We start from the raw sequence: 26,374 nt of genomic DNA, 5'->3' as shown, positions 1-26,374 counted from the left end.
GAACCCGCTTGCCCACTCCACGCCCCTCCTCGTGGGTCTCTGGGCCCCCTTACTGGTGGCCTCTGAAGCATTAGCTCAGCAGTGCTTCTCTTTCTTTTCCCCTTCTAGTTTTCTATTTTCGCCACTGCTGCAAGTATGCAGCCCTCTGGCCACGCAATGAAAAGTTCTCCAGTTCTGTCACACAAATGAGAAGGGCGACACGGTGGCCTGCTTCACTTTAATCAGGATATTAGATGAGTGAAGATTTCATGCAGTCATTTGTTTACACGTAAACCCTTGAGCTTTTGAGTTCCTCGGTTCTCTGGACGTCTCACCCCCCCTTCCCTCCTTCCTTATACTTTCCAAATCTCACCACCACGCTGTTTAAAGGTCCACCCTCAATTTCTGAGTGGACCAGAAAGGACCATCATGGTGAAATAGATGAATTATTTGCAATACTCCAAGACTAAACCTAGAGAGATGCCATGAAAATAGTTTCTGAACTTTAGGTAGGCGAGTCCCCTTATTTTAAGCAATTTTCAACTTGAAATGTCCTTCATTCACGTCCTTTCCCTAAGAGCCTCTATGAATCAGAGAGAAATGACTGCCATTGACTTAAATGAGAAACAAACACTACAAAAACAATTTTTTTCCCCCATAAGCAATAGATCTGTGAGTCAGACAGTAGGAATAAGTTGGTTTGGTTTTCTCAGGTTTTTCCTTTTTCCTTTTTTTCTTTTTTTTTTTTAATGCTTTCTCAGCAGCAGCAAAATTTCCAGGGAAACGAAAGGAAAATATGAGAAGCATTACAAAGAATGTCTTCAATTTGGTATTCCTAGAGAAGAAATAAGATGTCACCAATGGGGACTTCCCTGGTGGTCCAGTGGGTGGGACTCCGCACTCCCAGTGCAGGGGCCCAGCTTCGATCCCTGGTCGGGGAACTAACTAGATCCCGCACACATGCCGTAACTAAGAGCTCTCGTGCCGCAACTAAGACCCGGTGCAGCCTCAATAAATAAACAAATAAATAAAAATCAATCTTAAAAAAAAAAAAGATGTCACCAGTGAAAGAATATCCATGGTTGAAACTTTAAATTTCAGTGTTGGTGAGAGAAAACACAAAGCATTCAGATAGTCCTCATTCTTTCAGGGAATTTTCAAGTGAGTTTTCAAAAAGACGGAGATTCTTAAAGCAAGTTTCTTTTGCTGCCCAGCCTTGCAATGGAGTTTAGAATAGGCTGGTATAGCACTACCTTGAAAGTTAGCCACTACACTTTTACCAGGATGTTCAAGAAACTTAAACAGGCCTATCAGATGCTACTTGTGCTCAGTAACTGATGCAGGAAGTTTTAAGCATCCAGCCAAAGAGCACAGTCTGCAATTTAAAAAAAAAGGCTTTTTCCTAAGACCTTGTGATAAAGGAACTGCTGATCAAGCCACCAGGCCTAAGTAACGACATCCACGCAGAAAACAGGACACACAAATGCAGTAACCAGGACAGAAACGTACTAAACACACTGTAAAAACCTCCTTTTTTTGTTTTATGTACATGGATGACCAGCCATAATGGTCATAAAGCAAGCAGGAGGACCCCACTGGCCAACTCAATCCAGGAAAAAGAGGGAGACAGCAAAGATCAGGCAGACACATGGATGAAGTTCATCACACTCTCTGCCTCTTCTGAGTAGTTTTCTTTTACCCATCAACACACTGCCTGCTTTGTCACACGCCATAGCCCACCTGGTCTCAGGGTCACCAATAACTTCCTAGTTGACAAGACAAACATTCTTTGGTCTCGGACCTCTATTCACACCTTCTGTAGCATTTCATACCACTGACCTTGAAAACATCTCCTCCCTGCTACTGCCAACATTTTCTTATGAAAATTTTAAACGTGGCAAAAATTGGTAAGAATTGTACAACCAAACACCCATCTACCCACCAACTAGATTCTAAATGGGGATTTTTCTGCACTTTTATTATCACATATCTACACATCCCTCTACCCATCCCTCAATTCATCTCATCCTTCTGAATGTGTTTCAAAGCAAATTCTAGACATCAGTACCTTTCCCTCTAAACACTTGCGTGTGCACAGCATAAACTGTGGAAACGGCCCTTCTTTGGGGCAAGGATGTAACCACGTCTTCCTGCTCCTGCCCTCCCCTCCCCCCGTGTCCTTGCTGCACAGTTTCGTATCTCGGCTACAGTGGCGCTGGCGCGGCCTCAGCCACCAGGCCTACGGTGGTCCCAAGCCTGACATCATTTGTGTGCTCCAGCCACCTTGAGGCTCCATCCGCTTCATGTGCCAAAACAAAGTTGTCTGTTCCCCTTGGTACCTGTTAACTCCTTCTGTGTCCCTCCCTATGACAGTCACGGTTAATCATAAATATCCCTGAGCTGGAAATCTTCCAGTCTTCTCCAGTTTCTCCCCCTTTCCTCCTTGCTAGCATCCCACACAAAGTTTTATGATTCCTTCCACCAAAACGTCCAGCAAATCTCCTTCCCACCACTTCCCATGGCCATGGCCCTGTTCTAGTTCAAGCCTCCATCTCTGTCCTTGAGACTCAACAACCAGGGGCTTGGTGTGCATCCCCGCCCTTCCCATGCCACCTTGGACTGGGTTTCCTGGGCAGAATCAGAGGACGTCTACGGAATCAGCTCTCTATGGAAAGCCTTCAAAACCCCTCCCCTGGCCCTGTCTCAAGAGCCGTAATTACCCAATATGGTAGCCACTGGCCTCAGGGAGCTACTGAATACTCGAAATGTGGGTAGTCGGAATTGAGAAATGCCGCAAGCATAAAATGCATATGAGGGACTTCCCTGGCGATCCAGGGCTTAAGACTCCATGCTTCCAAGGCAGGGGGCACAGGTTCGAACCCTGGTCAGGGAACTAAGATCCCACATGCTGTGTGGCACGGCCAAAAAATAAAGATAAAATAAAATAAAGTGTTAAAAAAATAAAATAAAACAAAATGCGTATGAGATTTGGAAGATTTTGGACGAAAAATGTCTCGTTGATAATGTTTTATTGTTGATTACATGGTGAAATTATAATATTTCAGACAACTTGGCTTCAGTCAAAATATTATTAGAATGAACATTGCCTCTTCATTACTACTTTTTTTTTTTTTTTTTTGCGGTACGTGGGCCTCTCACTGCTGTGGCCTCTCCCGTTGCGGAGCAACAGGCTCCGGACACGCAGGCTCAGCGGCCATGGCTCACGGGCCCAGCCGCTCCGCGGCATGTGGGATCTTCCCAGACCGGGGCACGAACCCGTGTCCCCTGCATCGGCAGGCGGACTCCCAACCACTGCGCCCCCAGGGCAGCCCCATTCCTACTTTTTTAAAGAAGTTACCAGAACATTTAAAAGGACATATGCGGTTCCCGTTACATTTCTTTTGGACAACGCTGATCTAGAATAAAGTCCAAACTCCCTAAACATGTTACTGAATGGTCTCAAAAATCTTTTCTGACACTTTGATCCCAACGTGAGACCTCACTCTTCAGCTGCAAACTCAGACTGTTGGCTGAAACTGCTGGGTGGGATTGCTTCTCAGGACAGAGGTCAGGTGACCCCATCACAGGATGCCCAAGCGTCCAAAAGACAGACGGAAGAATGGAGAAGCAGGGGAAGCTCTATGTAAACTAAACAGGTACTCGAGACAAAGTCAAGGAATCCGCAAAATGCATTATTAAGCTTTTGTAAAAACAATGACCAAAGACTGCCGATTTGTGTTTATATGATGTCTCTTCCAAAGTAGAACGTTTGTCATTGAGCATAGGAATCACCTTTACATGGAATGCCACCATGCTGAACAAGTCTGCATATTTCAAAAAGTTCCCACTGGTCACTGCCTGGGATGGACACTTCTAGCTTCATCCAGCCTCGAGGAGCTGTTATTTCTGAGCGGCACCTCGCATAGGGGGTCCCTCAGCTACACCCTCAGCACCTCCCATGAATGTTCGTGGTGGATACTCACATGCTAAGTAAAGTAAGGGAAGGTCCAGGGACATATCTGAAGCTTTTAGCCTATCCTAGAAGTCTGCAAACCAGGCCAGTGAGCCAAAGGCCTGTTTTGGTCAACAACGTTTTTATTGGAACATAGCCACACCCATTCATTTACATATTGTCTAAGGCTGCTTTCCTGCTAAAAAGCAGAGTTGAATAGCTGTGACGGAGACCATATGACCCATGAAACCTAAAACATTTACTATTGGCCCTTTCCAGAAAAAAATCACTGAGCCATGGCCTAAGGCATCATTTTTTTTATTAAACAAAGAGTGAATCTCTTCTGTGACAGGTACAGTTCCAGGGCCCAGAGATACAAAGTTGAAAAAGACCAAGGTTAGTTTCTCGAGGGACCCTGAAGCACGTTCACTTTAGTCTCTTCACACAGGACTTCTGCTCACACCCGCCAGTGTTTTTCAAACTTTTTTCTATTGAAATCCACTAATAACAATTACGTTTACATCCAATCTTTCAGCACACACTGATCTATTTATGTATGTAAATACCTGAACCAAGCTTGTCAAGATAATATCTGCCCAGCTTACTACCTGGGATTTGCTCTCTTATTTTATCCTGTTATAGCCCCTTCCATTAAAAAAATAGTAATTGGTTTTATTATACACTAATGTCTTGGGATTCACAGTTTGAAAATCTCTTAATACACACCAGCTTTTTGTTGCTAACTCTGATCTTCACTGTAAGCCAAAGGTTATAAACTAGCAGCCCCTCTCCTCCAGATGAAATTGATTTACTCCCTCTATGCAGAATTTTGGTTTGTGTTAGTTTTGGTTTTTAATATGTTAATTATTTCTCAATATGTTTTTTAAAAAATCAGTATCCCGAGATTCTTTAGAAAAATCAGAGGGCAGGGCAATCATGAGTCTACTTTCTTTCTTGGTAACTGTCAGCTGGAGCTGAGAAGCGGTTTCTCCAATGTCTGCTTCCAACTTGCCACCCTCTGCCACAGGGCAAATGCACCTGAAAATCCCAAGAATTTTCATCACAAGCATTAGCTCCCCATGAACTCCCCCCGCCCCATATAAATATAAAACAGATCCAATGTGTTTTCTTTCCATCATTAAACCCTAGCAAGGCATTCTAGTAGACCCTCTGGCTTTGGGGAAAGCCTTTTTAACAGATACTGTTGTAATCTCAAGTCCTCCTACACCAAGAAGAAACAGAAAGGCCTCATTAGAAAGAAAAACAAGCGGCCTTTATTTCTTTAAGAAGAACCCACAACATTTGATGAAAGAAACTACAATAATTAAAGTCCACCAGAAAATTAAGAAAAAACCCAGATGCCAGTTTTTGTTTACTCAAAAGCTTTGTTTGTAAAACGAAATCACTTCATCACTGCAGCCTTTTCTTACCGCCAGAACTTTTCAAAACATCGATTGCAAGCAAACATGGCTTCAGTTAAGAAAGGTGACCAGGGGCGCAGCAGTTAGCCCTGGGAATGTAACTTTCGTTGCGGCTTAATTCAGTTCCCTTTTTAAATACCTGAGCTTAAGGAGAATCTGCAAAGATTTACGACCGTAACAAACACACCACTTTTGAATTTGTCATTCAAACCAGCCTGGCAACTTTGATATTTCCTATTGAAAGGAGAGCTCTAATCCAAGTAAGAACTCTGAAAAAGGGAAAAGGAATTTTATTCCCATAATTTGATTGATTACTTCCTACTCTGAACACTCGAGAGAGAAAAAGCAAACTTTTTTTCTGTCTGTAGTTGGATTTCTCCCACTAATCTTTTACAATCAGGTAACAACCGTAAAACACAAATTACTTACAAGGATCCACAGGCCAATCGTGCTAGCTGGGTTCCAAAGTCCATAAGCACCAAAATACTGGGGAAAACATCCGAGATGAAAACCACAAATTTACAGATGAATTGATCACTGACCAAATTCAATTCAATACTTTAATTCACCAGTTCTGGGAGGAGAAAGAATAATGCTATCAATTGTTCCATTCTCTGGAATAATTCTGCCATCGATACAAATCCTCCAAAATGATATTTATGTAATTTAGAGCATGCAATGGTTTCCCAATTGTAGTCTCCAGAATTTTACCCTGAAAAATGGAAGCTCTAAGCTCTTGTCTTTTAGCTTAACCTTGGGCAAGGCACCGTTTTCTCATAGGCAGAAGACAATCTCTGAGATACTTTCTAATTCCAACTTCCTTTACGGTTTATGATTCTGTCTGGTTAGAGCCAGAAAAGTTCAAATCAACAACCATGCCTTATTTGGCAATGATCCGACCAGTACAGTAAAGAGCTTGGCATTATTAATGACCAGTTGGCAGGATAATTAGATAAAAATTATTAATAACAATAATAATGAAGATAGAAGAGTGCCTGGGGCTAAAAATTGGGCTATGGCCTGATTGGGAATATTAACATTTCTAAAGAAAAAAAGTGTCTATCAGAAAGTGCAAGTACATGTGGATGACTGAGTCACTTTGCTGTGCACCTGAAACTATCACAACATTGTTAATTGGCTATACTCCAATATAAAATAAAAAGTTAAAAAATAAAGGGCAAATACAGAAAAGAGTGAGAAAGATGGACTTTGGCATGACTCAGCCATGGCTGGTTGGGGGTTTCCTACAAAGTTGAAGACACCAGGGAATGGGTACAACCACCAACTCACCTTGCCCCACTTCCAGGAGCAGCCAGCCACCTTCTCATATGTCTCTGACAATATCTTGGCTTCCCCATGCAGCCATTTAGAAGGAGGAAACTTGCTCATTTGGACCACTAAACAAAGAGGTTCTTTTCACGGTGATTATTTTTCAATGGGTGGGTGAAAAATCAATTGAATGGCTCAGGATTTCTGATATGATCAATAAGATGAGCTCTGTGATCAGATTATATTATTTCTTAAAAAAAAGAATTACACAAAAAGTAGAGGTGGTTTTAGTTATTCCAGATAGGCCAATATACTCACAAGGATATTTAAAGGCTTAAAAATTCGCTTTGTCAACTCTATGTTGATATGTTGCCTAGTTTTTAACTAAACGTCTAAGGCCCAGAATCAAACATGTCCAAGTCCTTCTATCACATGGGACAGGCTTTCAATCCCTACCATCTCTGAGCCACTGATGGCTGGATATCTAGGCAGGAACCACACATGGGCAATTCCATCTGAGAACATGATGCTTCCCAGCGGTGAAGCATTGGCATAAGGTGGGTGGACTTGGATTCAGCACTAGTTCTACTATTTACTTGACTATATGACCCTGGGCAAGTTACTTCATCTTTTTGAGCCCCAGTTTCTTGAGCTATAAAAGTAGTAAATAATAGGACCTACCTAATGATATTAGTCATATTAAAAAAGTATCCAGACTACATGCAGCAGGTCATGCAGCAAAATCTAGCAACACCCAGTGTGGGCTCAACAGATGCAGCTATTATTACCTTACATCTAAAATGACAGATAGATCATTCAGACAGGAAACCAGTGAGGAAACACTGGATTTGAACTCTATGTTCAATAGTTAGGACCGGACAGACCTAACAGACATATACAGAACATTCCATACACCAGCAGCAGGATGCACACAGAACGTTCCCCAGGGTGGATCATATGCTTGGCCACAAATCTAGTCTTAACACATTTAAGAAGACGGAGATCATATCAAGTATCTTTTCTGAACACAATGGTATGAAGCTAGAAATCAGTAACAAGCCGAAAACTGGAAAATTCACAAATATGTGGATGTTGAACAACATCCTACTTAAAACCAATGAGCCAAAGAAGAAATCAAAAAGTAAATCAGAAAATATCTTGAGACAAACGAAAATGGAATCCGAACACACCAAAACTTACGGGATGCAGCAAAAGCAGTTCTAAGAGGGAGGTTCATAGTGACAAATGCCTACATTAAGCAAAAAGAAAATCTCAAATAAGCAACCTAACTCTACCCCTTAAGGAACCAGAAAAAGAAGAGCAGTCCAAGCCCACAGTTAGAAGAAGGAAAGCAATAACAAAAATCAGAGTGAAAATAAATGAAATAGAAACTAAAATGACAGATTTCGTCAAATGTACTTTGCAGGGTTCAAATATTGTGCTATTTTTAAAAAGTTTCAACATGCATGAAGAAAAGCATTATACCAACTAAGATGGAAAAATGTCAAACAACAAGCCCAGAATGGCATTAAATCACGGAAATTATTTTTATCTACATAAGCATTTAGTAGCCTTTCCTTTGCACAATACAGGTTCATAAGACAGATGCGACCAAGGTAAGTGAGCCAACGATTAAGAGGAAGTACTGTTATCTTCTCTGAGTCTCAAGACGTACCAGGTATTGTTTTGTTTTGCTTAAGTAAAAATAAGATTTTTTTTATTTTTTTTTTATTTTATTTTTTTTTTTTTTTGCGGTACGCGGGCCTCTCACTGTTGTGGCCTCTCCCGTTGCGGAGTACAGGCTCCAGATGCGCAGGCTCAGTGACCATGGCTCACGGGCCTAGCCGCTCCGCGGCATGTGGGATCTTCCCGGACCGGGGCACGAACCCGTGTTCCTGGCATCAGCAGGCGGACTCTCAACCACTGCGCCACCAGGGAAGCCCTGATTTTAATTTTGACAGTTCTTAAAACTAGCAAAGGAAATGTTTTGAGGCAGACTGTCATTACTCTATTAAACCCGAGCCTCTGATGCACAACAGAGGCTGAAAATGCCAGCATGCTACCTGGACAGGGACTCTGAGTCTGACAATGCTGGTGTCCCAGGCCTAGCTGCTGCAGCAGGAAGAGCCCCCAGGATGCCCAGGTCCTGTCCTCCAGTGCTCTGGAGGTTGGATGTTCTCCCTTCCACCTTCTCCTTCAACCCCGTGATTGCTCCAGGTCCGCTTTGTTCCCGTGGCAGATCCCGTAAGCCAGGGTCTAAACCAGAGGTTAAAGCACGAGGGCAAGTAAGCAGGTAGAACATTTAAGCTGACCCAGAAAATCCAGACTGTGTTGTCGTCTTAGCTGTAAGCAGTGTCCCCAGGCACGGCCCCATCTCGTCACCGCATCGCCAGCTTCCCCAGCCCTGACAACTGCCCCTCCTACACTGGAGGCAAAAAAGCCAGATGCCCACGTCAGATTTTCCTCTGACCCCTACTTCAGCTCTCTGTGTTCTCAAGAACTTGCCGCCGCCATCAAAGTTTTTTCTCTCCAGGCAGAGAGGGACTCAGTCAGGGCTGGGTGACTTTTTATACTTTCTTGACTTGACACTTGCCAACCACAAAGAAGAGAAAGAAAGACAAAACAGTCTCTGTCCGTGTTTCAGAGACAAGAGAGTAGGAGGGGGGCCCGGAGCCAATGTTATTATGCAATAAGCTGAGGGGGAGATCAGCATGCCTGGAGCAACAGGTGCTGGCGTGGAGGGAGCCACCGGGCTGGTGCTGGGGGCCTTGGGGAGGAGAGGAGTCAAGGGCTGGCTGGGTGGAGAGTTTCGGGATGACCCCTCACACTCTCTGCCTTCTTTGTTAATGGTCTTCTTTTCCCTTTGGTTTTGGAATCATTCTAGACAAGAAAACTGTTAAAAAAAAAAAAAAAGCAGTACAGAAAAATCTCAGAGACCCCTTCAGCCAGACAGTTTCCCCTGAGGCTGTCATCTTCCATAACCCTGGTAAAGGATCAAAACCAAGAAATCAACCTTGGTGTGACACCGTGAACTAAACCACACACGTCAGTCACATTTCCTCAGTTTTCCACCAATGCCCTTTTTATGCTCCAGGATCCCGTCGACGGTACCAGACTGTATTTATGCATTAGCAATTAGTCTCTTTTTTCCCCTCCCAGGGTGACAGTTTATCAGTCTTATTTTGTTATTCATGATCTCGCCATTTGTGAAGAATGCTGGTCAGGTATTCTGCGGCTGTACCGTCCATTCACGTTGGTCTAACGTTTTCTCATGATTAGATGGGGGTCAAGGATTTAGGGGAAGAAAACCCCACAGGTGAAGCCCTCCTCCCTGCCTTACACCAGGGGATACAAGATCTCAACACGGCAACTAGGGAACGTCACCCTCAGCACTTGGTTCAGCGGGGTCCGCCAGGTTCCTCCACCGTAGCGTTCCCATGTTCCCCTTTCCCCCTTCCTTACTTTTTTTTTAAATTGAATTATAGTTGATTTACAATGTTATATTAGTTTCAGGTGTACAGCAAAGTGATTCAGATGTAAATACATATCTATCTAATCTTTTCAGATTCTTCTCCCTTATAGGTTATTACAGAATATTGAGTAGAGTTCCCTGTGCTCTACAGTAGGTCCTTGCTGGTGATCTATCCTATATATAGTAGTGCGTACCTGCTCACCCCCCCTCGCCAGGCCCTGGACCAAAGTCACAGGAAACAGTCTCCCACTGGAACTCCGAAAACACCTTCCTATAAAACTGTCCCACATGGTGGATCTTCCCGAAGTGTATCTCAGGTGTGTTAAGGGTTAAACAGGCTTCTGGGTGCTGCCTGTTAAGAACCCTGGGACCCTCTTCCGGAGCCTACACCACGTGGGGATAGAAATAAGACTGCATTACTGATGTTGAAATAAAATCATCTGGGAGTGTTTTCATGTGAAGCTGGCTTTCAGAAACAGAGGCAAAACACACTAACAAAACTAATCTGGGCATATGGCATTCCTTTCAGGCACGCGCATTCCTAATATAAATCTCCTAATCACTTCTCTCTTCTTTTTCAGGTTTATTGTCAAGGCAGCTCTTTTCTATTTCTCTCCAAAGGATAACCTCCCTGCCTGAAAGAGCCGGCTCAGGCAGAGGGGCTGTAAGTGCTACCCAGGATGACTTTTTTTTTTTTAAAGTGAGACCAAATATACTCTGATCATGATGAGGTTTTCAAAGTCCACCCTTTTGAGTTCCTTGCTGACTCTCCCTCCCACTAGGTGGCGCTACAGGTCACGTTCAAAGTGGGCTGCTCTCAAAAGAGACCAGGAAGAGGATTTTCTTTTTTTAACCTTTGTGAGAATATCACAAGTACTAAACTAACTGCAAGTACTAAACTTCCTTCTTACTAAGCAGTTCCCCTTTTCTTTTTCACATTTACTGCCATCTGACAGCTTCTGAAACTGAGCAAATCTGAACTTCTGGAATCCAGCTTTCAAGGAATCACAGAATAAATGTAAATGTTAGAGGCGTAAGGGTCATGACCACATGAGTGATATATAAAATCAGCAGTTGCATCATTGGAGGCAAGCAGCTGGGAAGATGTTTCAATTCTCTGAACTCAGCATTTCCTCAGTTTCTACGTTCTGCTTTCACATAAGTTTATTTCACTCAAGTTTATTTATTAACTATATCAATATTCCCCCTCCAAATAGATTTTTTAAACTGTATCAAATGAGCAAAGATTTTAAAGTGCTTCCGAACATTTTTAAGACATTCTTAAAAATGCAAAGACTAGGGAGCTAAAATATTACTTAGGTGCAATTTCCTCTGGTAACACATCAAAGGCATATGTTTTAATAAGAAACCTCATTTCCACAATTATGATTCATCACTTAAGGAAAAACAAACTTTCTAAAAGCTTCGAGTCCAATATCATTGGGAAGCACACGGAGAAAGGATGCTCTTTATCAGCCCAGTTCCTGTTCCTTGGGGGAGGAAGACGTGCCCCTGAGGGAAATTGCTACGTCTATCAAGTTCCCAACCCAGCGCAGCAATGTGGCTGATGGTAATCGTGATGTGCAGTCCTTCAAATGCATCCCGTAGAGATAGCAGGCCTTTGCTGTTTATACCAAGTCAGTCTGTTTGCTCCGTGACACTCTCCTACTATGATGTGAGCATCTGGTCTGTGTAAGGTCAGCCCCTGTTGCCATTAATTGCACAGGCTTATTTTGTTCTCATGACCCCTCCAGAATACAGATTTGGCACGTACTCTTTCTGGGCCAATCAACAGAAATTCTATGAGACAAATATTTGGGCCAGAGCGTTTCTTGATTTTTTTTAAGAGGAAGGCAGAAGATTCCAATATTGTGGAGGGCTTTCACTCCTACTTGGCCATGCATTCCGCACACACTACATCAGCACCTGATAAACCTCATTACTACAAGGGCATAATCACTCACACAAGGTATTCCAGTTCCAGGCTACACCAAACATGGTTTTGCTATTGTTGTTTTTAATGCCTGGACTCCATAATCCTAGACCTTGCTCCGCCTGGGTGTCTGATGCTGCTCAGAAGTTCCCCAACCACTGAATAACTTTTCTGTTATCAATTCGATCACTTTCCCCACCTACTGGGTACCTGCTCTTGCATACATGTGTGTATGGGTGCATGCATGAACCTCGTGCGCCACACACACACACAGAAATGAGACTGTTGGACTGGTCTTGCTGGGTTGGTCTACTGGGGAGATGAACCCAGGGCAAACAAAATGGCAGCTTGTAGCTTCTCAAAGGGGTTCTTTGCAACCTCACAGTTGATGGAGAGTGTCCAGTCACTGAGGGCTCCAGGGAGCAAATGCATGAAAGAAATTGGGCCCTCCCCTCCCCCCACCACAGACATGTACCCTAGACTCAGGGCCCAAAGCTGCTTCTCCACGATCCGCCCCCCCCCCACCCCTTATCCCTTCCAAGGTCCTTCGTTTCCCTCTGAGGACACAGAGCCCCTTTGGATGTCAGTCCCCAGGACCTTGCATGGGTGGCCAGACTCCCTTGGCTCGAATTTCACTTCCAACCCTTCATGTAGAAGGGCTGGTGGCTCAGGAGGGTGGGAAAGTACGCACGGAGGTACTCTGCAGCTGCTCCCAGCTGCTCCAAGATGCCGATCACCCCCGATAGGAACCGGAAGTGCCTCTGCTCAGCCTGCCTCTCCCGTGGACTTGATAAACAAGGCAGTGATAAGGAAGGGCCAGAAAACTTCACATTCTGATGAAGCCACGGAAAGGACCAACTCCTAAACTCCAAGCTGAGTAATCTTTGATCTTTCTGGATGCTACAGAGTAAAATAAGTTTAGCGACATTCTTCTCTGGGGAAATCACCCAGTTGCACTAAAGAAAATGAGTCAAAATATAGGAAAGATACGTGCTAGCACAGGAGATTAGATGATGAACACTTACTATCTTGTCCCCAAATAAAAGACTGAAGTGTTACAGAATCCAAACGTTTATACTCATATACATATATAAATATATATATATGTACATAGTATATATAAGCACACACATATCTTTAAGTACTTTATAAACAGTTATCTTTTGTCTTAGGAGAAAAATAACCATGGCCTCCAGCTGGTGCAGATATACAGGCAGAGTAGGGGAGGGGGCTTCTTTTAGAATTCCAAGGTCACCTGCTCTTGAACCACAGCACACGCATTTGGTCTTAACTTCCAGAAAAGATCTCAAAGTTCTGAAGGTAATGAAACAATTCCCCCCTTTTCTTGAGGAACCCATCACACATCCGATGGAAATGGAGACCGCTCACAGTGAAGGACTGCTTTCCTGTGACACGCAAGCCACAGACATTTGTTGTCCTGATATCATGTCAGCTAAATTAAGTAATGTGGAATGTTTTTTTAAACCCCATCAGAGCGGAGTTTCATATCCGGAAAAGTCCACTGAAGCGTCCTAAATTATCATCAACAAATTTCCCGGCATATTAAAATGTTCATTTATTTCATTTATTTTAGAGTAATATTAGGACATTTTTAAATCAATAAGAATAACTTCCTTTTTAGAGATTTTAAATAAATTCGTTTTCTTGGCCTTTACCTCACATTTGTCCAAACGAAGAAACCATTGATTACACTGTTCTTGGGATGTAGTTTATAAAGTACTTTTAATTTTTTTCCCAGAGAGAGAAATTTATTGACACATCCTAACAACGGGCATTTTTAACTCTCAAACTCAGTTTCCAAGAGATTTTCTCCCAACTTCGCAGCAGCAACAGATCTGTCCCATTGTCAGGACGGTAGGGGGCGCTGCCACAACAAACTATTACGACAAATTGAGAGAATTTTCACTGGGCGAAAAAACAAGGCTAGACATCATGATTCTCCCATGTCAATGAGAGAAAATATTGTACAAATTTTTTTTAAAAATTATTGTAAAAAATATTGTACAAATTTTTTTCTCTTCTATAATTCACTTCAGGGTTCAAATACTAGGGTTTTCTTTCTGTTCGTGTGTGTGTGTGTGTGTGTGTGTGTGTGTGTGTCTGGTCATAAATGTGTGTTAGAAACCCTATATTTCAATTTTGGGGCTGACTCAAGAAGGTCTTACCGAATCCCTTTACCTAAAATACTGGCTAAACACAAGCAGCTAAAACGTGCCTAATAGTTAAATGGCATTCTGTGTGATTTTTTGTCATTGGTAAGTAAGTCTTTAGTCTTTTTCACAAACATCTAACTCCAAGTTCAGGGCCGAGATGAAAGAGAAATGTAGCAAAGTTTCATTAAATAATCTCATAATCCAGGCCCCATAGGTTGGACTTCTTAAATAGTTTTCCATGTAATTGATTTAAACTTAAATTTATGCGTCCAATAAAAGACCACTGCAAATGGTAAAACAAAGACACTGCTCCAACACTTGGAAAATTAAATTCACCAAACCATGAAGTCTACTGTGCAGTTATTTTTGTAACCACCATAAACTGCTTTATAAAACTCCTCTACCGAAGTAAACAGTCCAAGGAGATATTTACTTTATAGCATGCCTCCAGTTTCCAAACGAGACAGCAGCCTAAAAGTTCATGACTTTTTCTTCTTTTTTTCCTTTCCTTTTTTTTTTTTTTAAATACTTGTGTTTCTAGTTACCTTGAAACCTTCCTTCTCTTACACAGGCTCAGAAAGGTCAACGGAAAATAAGATCCAGCTCTGTGGATATACTGTGCCCCCGAATACTCATTTCTGGAAGAGGAAGAAACAGTCCTACTTTGTGGAAATAAAGGCTATATAGCAAAATGAAAATAAAGGGTTTTAGTACTAAATGTTTCACCATATTTAATAGCACCTCAGAGTCCAACATTGTCTTAGATGTTTTTGGGCAGTCGGCTTGAAATGTGTTCACTTATAGCCCTGTACCAGGCCACATACAATGCAAACTGCTATAGATAAGAGTTTTAGGGGTCTTTAATCACTTCTTTCTTGTGTCCTTGATGGGAAAAGCAGAGCTGCCTTTGTGCTAAGAAGAAGGACCTGTTGTTTCCAGATTCAACAGGTCATTTTTATAAGAACTTCCCAGAGGATACAACATAAATGACAGAAACACAAGGGGATTTTTTAAGTGGCTGATGATTTTAAATGATATATATTCTATAGTAAGGGAAGGTTGTTTTGTCTTCCTCTCCAACAAATGGAAAGTTACTGTTTTAAACATGTTTAATGTTCTAGTTCGACTTTTAGGACCAAATGTTTTCTCATGAGTTGGGTTACTGTAAATTTGCTTCCTGTGCTTGACCCTCGAGTAAATAAACATGTCAAATCACATCCATTTCTCTTTTGGGGATGAATGGTTAATTGAGTGGGCTTTTGAAATATATTTAAATGGTATTGTAACGTTTGTCCTATGATTTCAGTCAAGATAACAAGGAGATTGCAAATTTAATGAACAAGATAAAACTTTATAAAATGGAAAATTCTGGCCTATTTTTCCATATACTCAGAGGAAAGAAAAAAAGGCCAATATTTTACGGCAAACAAAATCCAGGTGACACTAAGATTTATTAGAGTTTGGCTTATTCTATTATTAAAGGTGGTTTGAATTTGAGAAGACTGGTAAGTTTAAGATTAAGACCTAAATCAGACTTGTTTCCTACACTGCATTAGGAGGGTTTTTCACAATGTAACCAGGATCTCTATTTTTCCCCACGTTTCTTCCTTTCAAAAAATTTTGTCTACCTCATTTTTAAAGGGAATTGTTTGGAGATCTTTAGAAAAGTTTCTGCCAGTCCAGAATCAAAAGGTACTCTTCCCTACAAATACAGAAAGCATTTTATACGAAGTCATTCCTAGCCCCAAACAAAAGTTATTGCCAACGAAGCCATCTTTAAAGCACGCTGCTCTCACATATATCTCCCCCAAACCTAGAGTCTAGTTCTTGACACTTTAACTCAGTGTCTATATTACTTACTACCTAGGACAATTAGGCAAAGAGTTAAGGTAAATAAATAAACAGGCGATGGCAAAGCCTGCGTTAACCGCAGGGAATCGCCCAGAAGATGAAGAAGAAATAAAAACAGGCTTCCTTGGGAAAGGGATCCACTAGGTCACGTATCTAGTAATTGGTGAACAGGTTTCTAACTTGGAGGACACATGCTTCTTTTTTTTTCTCTCTTTAGCTATGCACAGGGAAACTTTCACAAAGCAGGAGAAAATGATGAGATTGGCTATTGGGGGAAAAGGGAATTCCAAGAACTAAAGACAAAATCTGCAAGGCCAAAATTTCCCTCCGACCCGCTCCCTCTTCCCCGGGAGAAGGCAGGGTGAGGAAGGAAACCCCTCATCTTAAGGACAACTACCGATGACCCTCTGCCCTCTGCATGAAACCGGGGAGGGCGATGAACTGGGTGGGCGTCACCACGGGCTCCTCAAGCCCCTACCCCGGGCTCTGGCCGCCCCCCGCCTGCCCGCCTTGTGCGGCCCCAGCTCACCGGTACCAGGCGAGGCCCTTGTCGTAGCTGCGGTCGAAGAAGTGGGGCTCGGCGCCCACGGCGCGCACGTCGGGGTGCACGCGCAGGAACTCGAGCAGCGCCCGCGTGCCGCCCTTCTTCACGCCGATGATGATGGCCTGCGGCAGCTGCTTGCTGCCTTCGTCCAGCAGCAGGGCCAGGGTCCCCGGCGGCGTCTCGGCCACGCTGCTCCCGGCCCCGGAGCCGCCGGGACTCCCCGCCAGGCCAGGGGTCTCCTCTTCCCAGGCCGCCACCTCGCCGTCGTCCCGCAGCGCGGGCGGCCGGCGCCTCGGCCACGGCTGCACTTGCAGGAGGCGCTTCCTTCGCGCGACCGCGGGCCACGCCACCGGCTCCCCCGCGCCTCCCGCCAGGACGCCGCGACCCGGGGCCCCCACCTCCTTGCCACCGCCCGACCGCCCCACGACGGGGCCCGACAGGGTCTGGCAGCGCTCGGCCAGGCAGTAGAAGACGTAGAGGGATGTGAGCAGGGAGCAGAGCATCAGCAAGAACTTCCGGAAGATGCTGCGGGACAGCGGCTCGGTCGAGGTGGGGTGGGAGCCGGCCGGGGCCGGAGGGGCCATCCTAGCCGGAGGCGACGTCGGGCAGCGCGCGGGCCATGCTAGGCCGGGACTTCGCCAGGTGCCGTGGCATCCTCCGGGGGGGCCGGCGCGCTGGCCGGAGGCCACATCGCCCTGCGCCCCTGCGGCCGTGCGAGCTGCCCGGGCGGCGGCAGCCGAGGCTCCTCGGGGAGACGGAGCCCCCGGAGCCCCGCGCTGGATCCCAGCCTCCGGTCGAGAAGGCGGGAAGGGGGACGTGGTGCCGTGCTTAAGAAACCATCGTCTGAGAATCGCCCAAGTCCTGAGCCCGGGGCCGCGCTCGGCGCCCCCGGTCCCCGAGAGTCGCCGGAATGGGGGTGTCGGCGGCGGTGGCAAAGGCGTGCGTCTCAAACCCGGGCCGAAACGGCCTCTCGGCGGGAGTCCCAGCTCAGCGATCGTGCATCCCTCGCTCGGTCCCAGTGAGGGGACGTGCGGCTCCGAGGCCGCTGAGCTCCGTGCGCTGCAGACCGCGGCGGGGACTGTGCCTCCCAGCCACCGCTTCCTCGGTCCCCGGCCCGCCTGGGCGCGCGCTCTCGGCCCCGGGGCGAGGTCCCCCGAGTCCCTCTACCCGAGCGGGAGCCAGAGGACCCGCGCCGAGCCGTCCGACCCTCTTGGTGCGCGCCCAGCCGCTCCGGCGGCTCTCGGGCCCCACCTGGGAGCGGCGTGGACGAGCCGGGCTGCGCGGGACCTGTCAGCAGCCGTGGCCACTGCGCTCGCCGCCTCCCGGGCCGTCGCTGCAGCCACACGTGGGGCTCCGAGGGCAGCAAACTTGGAGGTGACGTCAACGGCCAGGGCCGGACAGGCCCCCGAACGAGCGCAGCGGGGAGGGCGGGGTGCGACGGCGAAAAGGTGGCGCGGACCTCGAGATGGCCGTCCAATGACATCGGAGAGGGCGGGGGCGACAGGGGCGACGCCCCTTCCCCACTCCGCCCACCCCTCCCCGCCAACCACAGCCGGCGGCCTCGCCCCCTCGGACCGCTGCCGGGTCTGCGGCGGCTCCTGGGGCGTCTGACAGCCAGGGCAGCCGGATCCCCGGGGACCTGACTTCCACCCAGCCAGCCGCTCGCTGGATCAGGGGTTCCCAAACCTCTGTGACGCCGCTCTGCCCTTCGCAGCCCTGACCCCTCCGAGAGCCCCGGTTCCCTCCCTCCGGAGTCGCTACATCCTTCCCTCGCTCTGCCCCGCCCCCCGCCCCCTCCGCGAACCTTCAGAAGTTTTGTTGGCGGAGGTTCCCGGGACCAAGCCGCGCGCCACGCCCCCATTTGTCCTGGACTAACCGAATTCCTCCGCTGCGGCTTCGCCTTCCACCTACTCTGCTGTCCACTGCCGGCTCCGTAGCAAAGCCTTTTCTCCCCGCAGCAGTTTTTGGTGTTTTTTGTTTTTTCATTTGATTGTTTTCCTTTGTATTCGTTTAGGATGATCAGAGTTCCCCAGCACCTGGAAAGGAGCAACCTCTTAGGAAATGAGCCAATAAATAAGGGGAGAAATTAAGATTTACCATATGCTCAGTTTTTGAGGGATTTTTTTAGTGTTGCTTACACTGGTGTGTGTGTGTGTGTGTGTGTGTGTGTGTGTGTGTGTGTGTGTGTGTGTGTGTGTGTGTGTGTGTGTGTGTGTGTGTGTGTGTGTGTGTGTGTGTGTGTGTGTGTGTGTGTGTGTGCGCTCGCCAAGCTAAAGGAGTTATACGTCCTTTCCTAAGCGGTTTCCTCTTTCTCTTGCCTCCCCCGACCCTATATCCTCTCCCTGCGCTCCTCGGAGAGCAGGTCAGGAAGGGATACAAATCGCCTTGCTGTTTAATGGAGGGAGGTGGCCCGTGGAACCTGCATGAGGTGGTTTTTAATTCCAGTCCGATTTGTTCCTGATTTCTTGGCTTCCTCGTCTCGGCAGGACGCCCCGCAATGTGGGCGGTAGCCTGACCTCTTCGTACCCACCCTTGCAAGCTGTGCAGGCTGCTTTCGGGGCGCACTGCGGGTGCTGACCAGGGCTGGCAGCGGCAGCAGAGCTAGGGATGCAGGAAACTCACAGGGGAAACTTCTGCTTCCTGTGCTCTATCTGACGTGGAACTGAAGTCCTTTTTAACCTTCCAAAGGGGACCTGGTGGTTCTGACTCGGTGCCTGGGTAGAATCGCTGTGTTTGTGCCGGTTGGATAAATACCCAGGACTGGACGTGATTTTCTGTTTATGAAGTGCCAGTCCCAACCTATTCTGTGAACTAGTGAAGAGCTTGTTAGGTTCCACTGCCGCAGAGCAATGGCCTTTTATGTGAACTAGTGAAGAGCTTGTTAGGTTCCACTGCCGCAGGGCAATGGCCTTTTATGTGAACTAGTGAAGAGCTTGTTAGGTTCCACTGCCACAGAGCAATGGCCTTTTATGTGAACTAGTGAAGAGCTTGTTAGGTTCCACTGCCGTAGAGCAATGGCCTTTTATGTGAACTAGTGAAGAGCTTGTTAGGTTCCACTGCCGCAGAGCAATGGCCTTTTATGTGAACTAGTGAAGAACTTGTTAGGTTCCACTGCCGTAGAGCAATGGCCTTTTATGTGAACTAGTGAAGAGCTTGTTAGGTTCCACTGCCACAGAGCAATGGCCTTTTATGTGAACTAGTGAAGAACTTGTTAGGTTCCACTGCCACAGAGCAATGGCCTTTTATGTGAACTAGTGAAGAGCTTGTTAGGTTCCACTGCCGTAGAGCAATGGCCTTTTATGTGAACTAGTGAAGAGCTTGTTAGGTTCCACTGCCGCAGAGCAATGGCCTTTTATGTGAACTAGTGAAGAACTTGTTAGGTTCCACTGCCGTAGAGCAATGGCCTTTTATGTGAACTAGTGAAGAGCTTGTTAGGTTCCACTGCCACAGAGCAATGGCCTTGTACAAGGATGAACAGTAAGTCCTGCCAAGCTTTAAGGCCTCTTTGTGTCCTAAAATTGGACATCAGAAATCTAGTTGAGGTTTAATACTAACTTGAGCTTTAATATATTCTAGTTTGTCTCTTGGTATTTCAGTCTGACTTGCAAAAGTGAGACCAAAAAAACAAAAAGGCAGTTTTAAAGTTATTCTGAAAGTATACGCAATCCCATAAATGTTGACAAACATGCTTGGGTTTTCCCATCTGGAAAATGGTGGTCGCCAAGTTCCCTTCTAGCTCCAACACGGTAGGATATTATGCGTTTTGCTTTCACGTTCCCAGCACAGGTATTTCCTTTATGTGGGTATTAAACACCCACACTATGAAGGAGACAGGGTTCTAAGGACCACTCACACCATATCTAGCTCTAGGGCAGCTCTGTACATTAGAAATAAAATAGAAGCCATGAACACAAGCCTCACAGGTCATTTAAAATGTCTAGTAGCCACCTTAAAAACGGTAGAAAGCAGGTGAAATTAATTTACTAATACAGCCAACATACCTAAAACTGATTTTACCATGCAGTCAATATAAAAACTACTGAGGTCATTATGTTCTTTCTTTTCACACCACGTCTTCAAAATCCAGTGTGTGTTTTACACTCTCAGCACTGCTTTACAGGGACGGGCCACATGTCAAATGTTCAGTCACCACAAGAGCTAGTGGCTCCCATGCTGGACGGCACGAATGAGGATGTTGTTTTTGGTGAGAGGAGTGTCTGGTGTTGATGTGCATGGATTCATGAATGGTTCTCCTCAAAGAATTTTGGGTGCTTCACTGGACCTTTCATACTGCCACCCTTCCCCCAGAAGACTGACATATCTCGGGAACAACGCTGTGGCGCTCCACTGCCCCATTCCTTGTTTTAGGAGCTTATGATCTTAATGAGACAAAACGTACCCACACTCTTTAGAAAGCAAAATCACATTGTGTTCAACTGAACACAGGTGTGCTGCCCACTCACCGGATTCACATCCAGCTCCGGGATGCGCCCTGTCCCTTCCTGTCCCAAAGCACATGGTGTTTCGACCTAGAATGTACACCCTCTTCATCCCTCAGGTGTCAGCTGTACACATCTTTAAGGATGCCTTCCCTCTGCATCCCCTGTCCCTGGTTTGATCATGTCTCCTGGTACAGATTCTCAAAGTTCCCGGCAGTTTCCTTACAGACTTGATGAGGGTTTGCAATGTTACAGGTGTGTGGTTATGTCTGCGTTTCCCCGTTAGAAGCTGAGTACTCCAAGGAGCCAGGAACCACTCCTCAGTAGCACACCTGGAACATCTAGCGTATTAGTTGGTACAAGGAGATGCCTGGTGAAGATCTGCTGATGAACTAATGAACCTAGAGGATTGGGGGCTGGGCATCCCAGTCTGAGAGAGCACCTCCTAGAAGCCAGGAGATGGGAGGGAGCATCGTGCAGTGTAAACCGCTTGTGTTCAGTGTGAACCAAGTGTGGGCTGGCCTGGGGAAGGCACTGGGGGGACTCGAATTAGCACAAAAACAAGACTAGAGAAGAAAGCAGGAGTCCTGATAATTAGCTAGAAATAAGGAGGGAGATTTGGTGGAGGGGCTGGATTTCAACATGGGTCTTAAGGAATTGACTGGGGTGGGGGGACACGATATTTTAGGTCACAAGGAATAAGCACTAAGGTGTCTGCTGCAAGACACAGACAATAAATGTTGAGTAATGCCCTGTGACCAAATCTTCATTTATACTTATTTCAGCCGTAAGGAAGTGTTTCAGTGCTCTCTCTTTTAACTTAAGAGACAAAGATGTTAGGGTCTGCGATCTTCAGACTTCAAATTCGAGCGGCTGATTTCTTGTGCTCAGTCCAGGAAGAGTGAAGGTAACATTTTAGAAAATTACTCTGCGAGCTGAATGCTGGATTGGTTAGAAAAGCTTGGATGTAGACAACCCAGTGGAGAGTCCAGAGTTAGATGTGAGCCATGAAATCATAAAATCCCAAACTGTAACGTTAGCAGGGGGTACAAATAGAGAAAATCTAAAATATCTTACAAAGAAACATAAAGTCTGTGATAGGGCAGATGTCGCAGATGAAAGAATACTCAGAAGCCATTCCAAGTATCGCCACTGAATGGGTCCTTCTCCAGCTGGCCTGGTGTGTGTTTGCTAGTCAGCTTTTTTCGTCTATCTTTGCAGCTGGGCATGCTGGTGACTGCTCTAAATTGACTCGGGGACCCGCGAGTAGGACTGGAGAAATGGAGCTGAGTAGGTAGCAGTCAAATGGCCAAGTGGGAGTTGAAGGTAAATCAAGTCACTGTCAGAACTGAAGATACAGCACTGGACACAAGACCGTTCTCACCAAAGGATGAAGCAGACTTGACAAGAGGTCCCAGTGACTATTCTGATCATTATGATCCTTACTCATCTCATGTGGGGGGGCAAAATGGTTTTCTCAATCTCAGATGACATGTTGATTAATATGTATTAATGGCTATCCTGTGAGTCATTAAGAGTTCCAATAAAATAGATCACCAAGAATTCCCAAAGTAAGTGGAGTTTAAGAAGGACCTTGTAGAAGAAGGAGTAAGAGTTTTGCAGATGGAGATGAGCATGGTGGTAGTTCCAGACCGAGAAACAAAATAAACAGAATTACAAGACAATATTAAAAAGTGTTCTTACCACTGTTGGTGATCAATATTAGTCTTTGTAGTTTGGACAAGAAAGGATGATGAGAGAGAGAGACTAGTGATATCCCCTGAAGGCCAGACATTGTGCTGGGTGCTGGAGCTGCTCCTACTAGGTCTCACTCTGAGTGGATGCTCAAGTCTTTGCTTGCCATTTCTAATGCTGGAAGAGGCCAGAGTTTCCCCAGATACAGCCCTAATCCTGGGAAATGTTCCGTAGCAAAGTATTCTGTGATACAATAAATTTGAAAGACTACCCTCTCTTGAGCATTCCTTAGAAACATTAGCATGTTACAGTCTCTGAAATGACTTTTCAGTAAAGATACCAGTTAAATTTTGCTTAATCCAATGTTTTCCAAGGCTTTTGGACCACGGACTCCCATTACCCATGCCCTATCCAGTAATATTCCTTGTTCTCAGGAACACGTATCAAGAAATGTAATCCTAAACTTTACAAAGGCTTGCTGTTGTCAGGAACCTCGAAGGACAAATGTTTTCTGAACGCACAGGGGCCTCAACTACAAATAGCGAGGGTTTGTTTTCCTTTGAGACCAGGTGGGGGACATTTCACCAAGTATCTGGACTTTTCTTTGTTCTATTATTTCTCCCGGGACCCACCTCCCCTGAGGGATAGGGCTTTAACTAAGGTCTTGACAAATGGTAATTTTCATGAATTATTGATTTAGCCAAAAATAAATGGAAAGCTTGATAATTACACAGAGATTTTCTCATGCGTCTTGCTTCTGTCCTGAGTCAATTCTTTCAGATTCTGTGACATATGAAAGAAATGGGTGCAGGTTTTGAAATACACCTTATTAAGAAGTGAATTAGCATGCAAAAGGATCAACGGACATTTTCAGTAGACTGACCACTCAGTTCTCAAAATCTCCAGGCTACAATGTAAGTTAAGCAGGAAGAAATAAGAACTGTTAGTTAAAAAGCAGGACCTATTTAAATAAATAATAGAGAGCTAAAAGTTGATTCAAGGAGGGCTATACGGTTATTTTTTATTTATTCTCAGTTTCTCTTCTGAGAGTAGAGGATGCTGAGTCCATAATTTTTTCTTTGGTTTATTATAATATTGGTATTTCTTTTATTTAAAAGATATCACATACTTTTTATGGTAGTAGACCAAAATTGAGTTTATATTTTAGGTGAACTTTAGAAGGATGTGGGGCATAAATAATGGACCTGAAGGATAAGGGGAGTCAGAGTGAGTTTCCTTGGTTCTCCACCTCTAGAGATTTTTAAGCTTTCCTTATGTTATAGGAGAAGGAGGTATGAGTCAGAGGGAAAGTAGGAGAGCGACAGCCTGGTGCTTCCTATCTGTCCCCCTCCCAAGGCAGGAGCTGGAGGAGAGACATCGACCCCCTAGATGAGCCAAGGGAATTTGAGAGCAAAGGAGCCTTGTGCCTCGGTCCCCAGGGAGCACCCAGGGAAGCGGCAAGCCTCAAAGAGAGAGAGCAGAAGAGGAGAAGGGCTGTGGATTCCTTAGAAAGCACCAGCAGCAACTCCCTAGGGGCCCCTCAAAACTCCTGAGGCACGGAAGAAGAATCAGTCAGCTGAGACGGAGCAGGGTCTGGAGAAGCCTGGGGATCAGGAACAAGGCATGACGCAACCGTGATAGGCGTGGGCTGGTGACCAAGGACAGGAAGGACAAAGTACAGCTCATCAGATGCCCAGTGGATGGGTAACAACGGCCGAAACCCAGACTCCCTATGATATCTTGGCATCTCTAAGACCAAACCAGAGATATGGAGTGAGAGCAGGACTGGGGGCAGGGGGAGGGAGGGGGAGACCCTGAGGGTCCCCAGAATGCACTGAGATTACATTTCTGCTACTGTGAAAACAGGCGCTAAAAATGGAAACCCAGCTTCAGAAGCAGGAGACGGTTACTTTGTGCACACCTGATTTCCAGTTGGAGATCTGTGTGCTCATTATACTCTCTGAAGTAGGCATAGACCCCCCAGGCTTAGTTAACTCACCAGAACGTATAAGGCTTGCCTTGACACACCCATGCACAGCACCTCTTTCAACAAAGGTTGTTACTTTCCTTTTTAGTTCTGATTATTATTTCTTGACAATCATATACCTTTTCCAGATATATTATTAGGCAACTGAGGGCAAGACCGCAAGGTTCATCACTGCTGATACTTTCCTGCATACTGACTTGGTCATTTTATCCATCTGATCGCCCCTTCTCTTTAGCATTCTGCCCTTCAACTACTGGCATAATAGTAGCTGGGGCTGCAAGGATAATGCTTATCTTTACTAATTAAACACTAAAAGCCCAAGCTCACCTCCGAGCTTTTTACAGCTTAGCCTCTGACACGGCTCTCGCTCTTTTAAAGGATTTGGAATAATTCAAATCCTAGACTATATAGGAATGTGATTTTTATAGACCCATTTGCCCAGGAAAAAAATAACGGTTTTAGACATGGCTATATATTGATTTTAAAAAATAGTTCCGGGGCTTCCCTGGTGGCACAGTGGTTGAGAGTCCACCTGCCAATGCAGGGGACATGGGTTCGGGCCCCGGTCCGGGAGGATCCCGCATGCCGCGGAGCGGCTGAGCCTGCGTGTCTGGAGCCTGTGCTCTGCAACGGGAGAGGCCACAACAGTGAGAGGCCCACGTACCACAAAAACAAAAAGAAAAAAAAAAATTTCCTTCTTTGTATATGATTAGGTCTCTTTTTTTCCTTTACAAACAGGAGAATTCAATCCAGTGTACTAAACATCTCAAGAGATTATGAATGAGACCAGGGAAAGTTACCAAGAAAGGGTTATTCTGAGTACGTTTCTTACGTAAACAATTTCTCTATGTGTTGTAAGGTAACCATTCAATGTTTCCCCCCCACCCCAAATGATGAACTAGTTTTCCTAATACCTATTCTTTCCTTGCTGACTTGAAATGACATGTTTCTCTTATATTTAGCTTGATACGTACTTGAATCTGTCCTGGGACATTTTATTTTGTTCTATTCATCTGTTACTTTCAGGACCACACTATCATGATAGTACTTACTATGTACTATCACTTTGAGACTCCAAACCCTAAACTACCATTCCAAAGTGTCTTGACTATTCTCACACCTTTATTTTCCTAGAAATTTAAGTTTATTAGATCAATTACCCCCCAAAATATGCTGTTTCTATTTTTACTGGACTTTAATTTCATTTACTGATTTCTTGAGGGGAAATTCAGGTATATATAATATAATACAATATAGTCCCTTCCAAGAACATGGTATGCCTTATGCTACATCATCACCATTAGTCTGTTCTATTGAATTATATTGCATGACCACAGGAAGAATTTTTCATTGTCTTCATAAAATTCCTGCATCTTTTGTTATGGTTATTCCTGTATGAGTTAAATGTATGATTGTTTTGTAAATGAATCTTTCCGCAAGATATTTTTCATGATTTTTCCTTGATATATAAGCAAGTTATTACCTTTCCCACATATATTCAATAACTGGCACCCATAATGGATACTCTTACTAGTTTCAATGTTTTTCAGTTAGACAATTATTTAATCTCTAGTTGACAAAAATTTTAAATCCTCTTTCCAAAAAGTCTAACTCATTCATTTTTCTTGCCACATTGCATTGGCTAGAACTATAAAAAT

General features: G+C 45.1%; 1 protein-coding gene across 1 annotated transcript in view; it reads right to left on the bottom strand.

The window, feature by feature from the left end:
• The window catches only part of HS3ST3A1 (heparan sulfate-glucosamine 3-sulfotransferase 3A1), an 85,049-nt gene extending 67,870 nt beyond the window's left edge, over nucleotides 1–17,179 (bottom strand). The window contains exon 1 of the mRNA XM_060134279.1: nucleotides 16,581–17,179. Within this exon, the coding sequence (XP_059990262.1) occupies nucleotides 16,581–17,179 (599 nt within the window). The remainder of the gene's footprint in view (nucleotides 1–16,580) is intronic.
• Between the last annotated feature and the right edge of the window lie 9,195 nt (nucleotides 17,180–26,374).

The sequence above is a fragment of the Lagenorhynchus albirostris genome, chromosome 20 (genome assembly GCF_949774975.1).
Source record: "Lagenorhynchus albirostris chromosome 20, mLagAlb1.1, whole genome shotgun sequence".
In the NCBI taxonomy this organism is placed as follows: Eukaryota; Metazoa; Chordata; class Mammalia; order Artiodactyla; family Delphinidae; genus Lagenorhynchus; species Lagenorhynchus albirostris.
The sequence above is the reverse complement of the archived record's forward strand: the minus strand, read 5'-3'. Positions and strand labels throughout refer to the sequence as shown.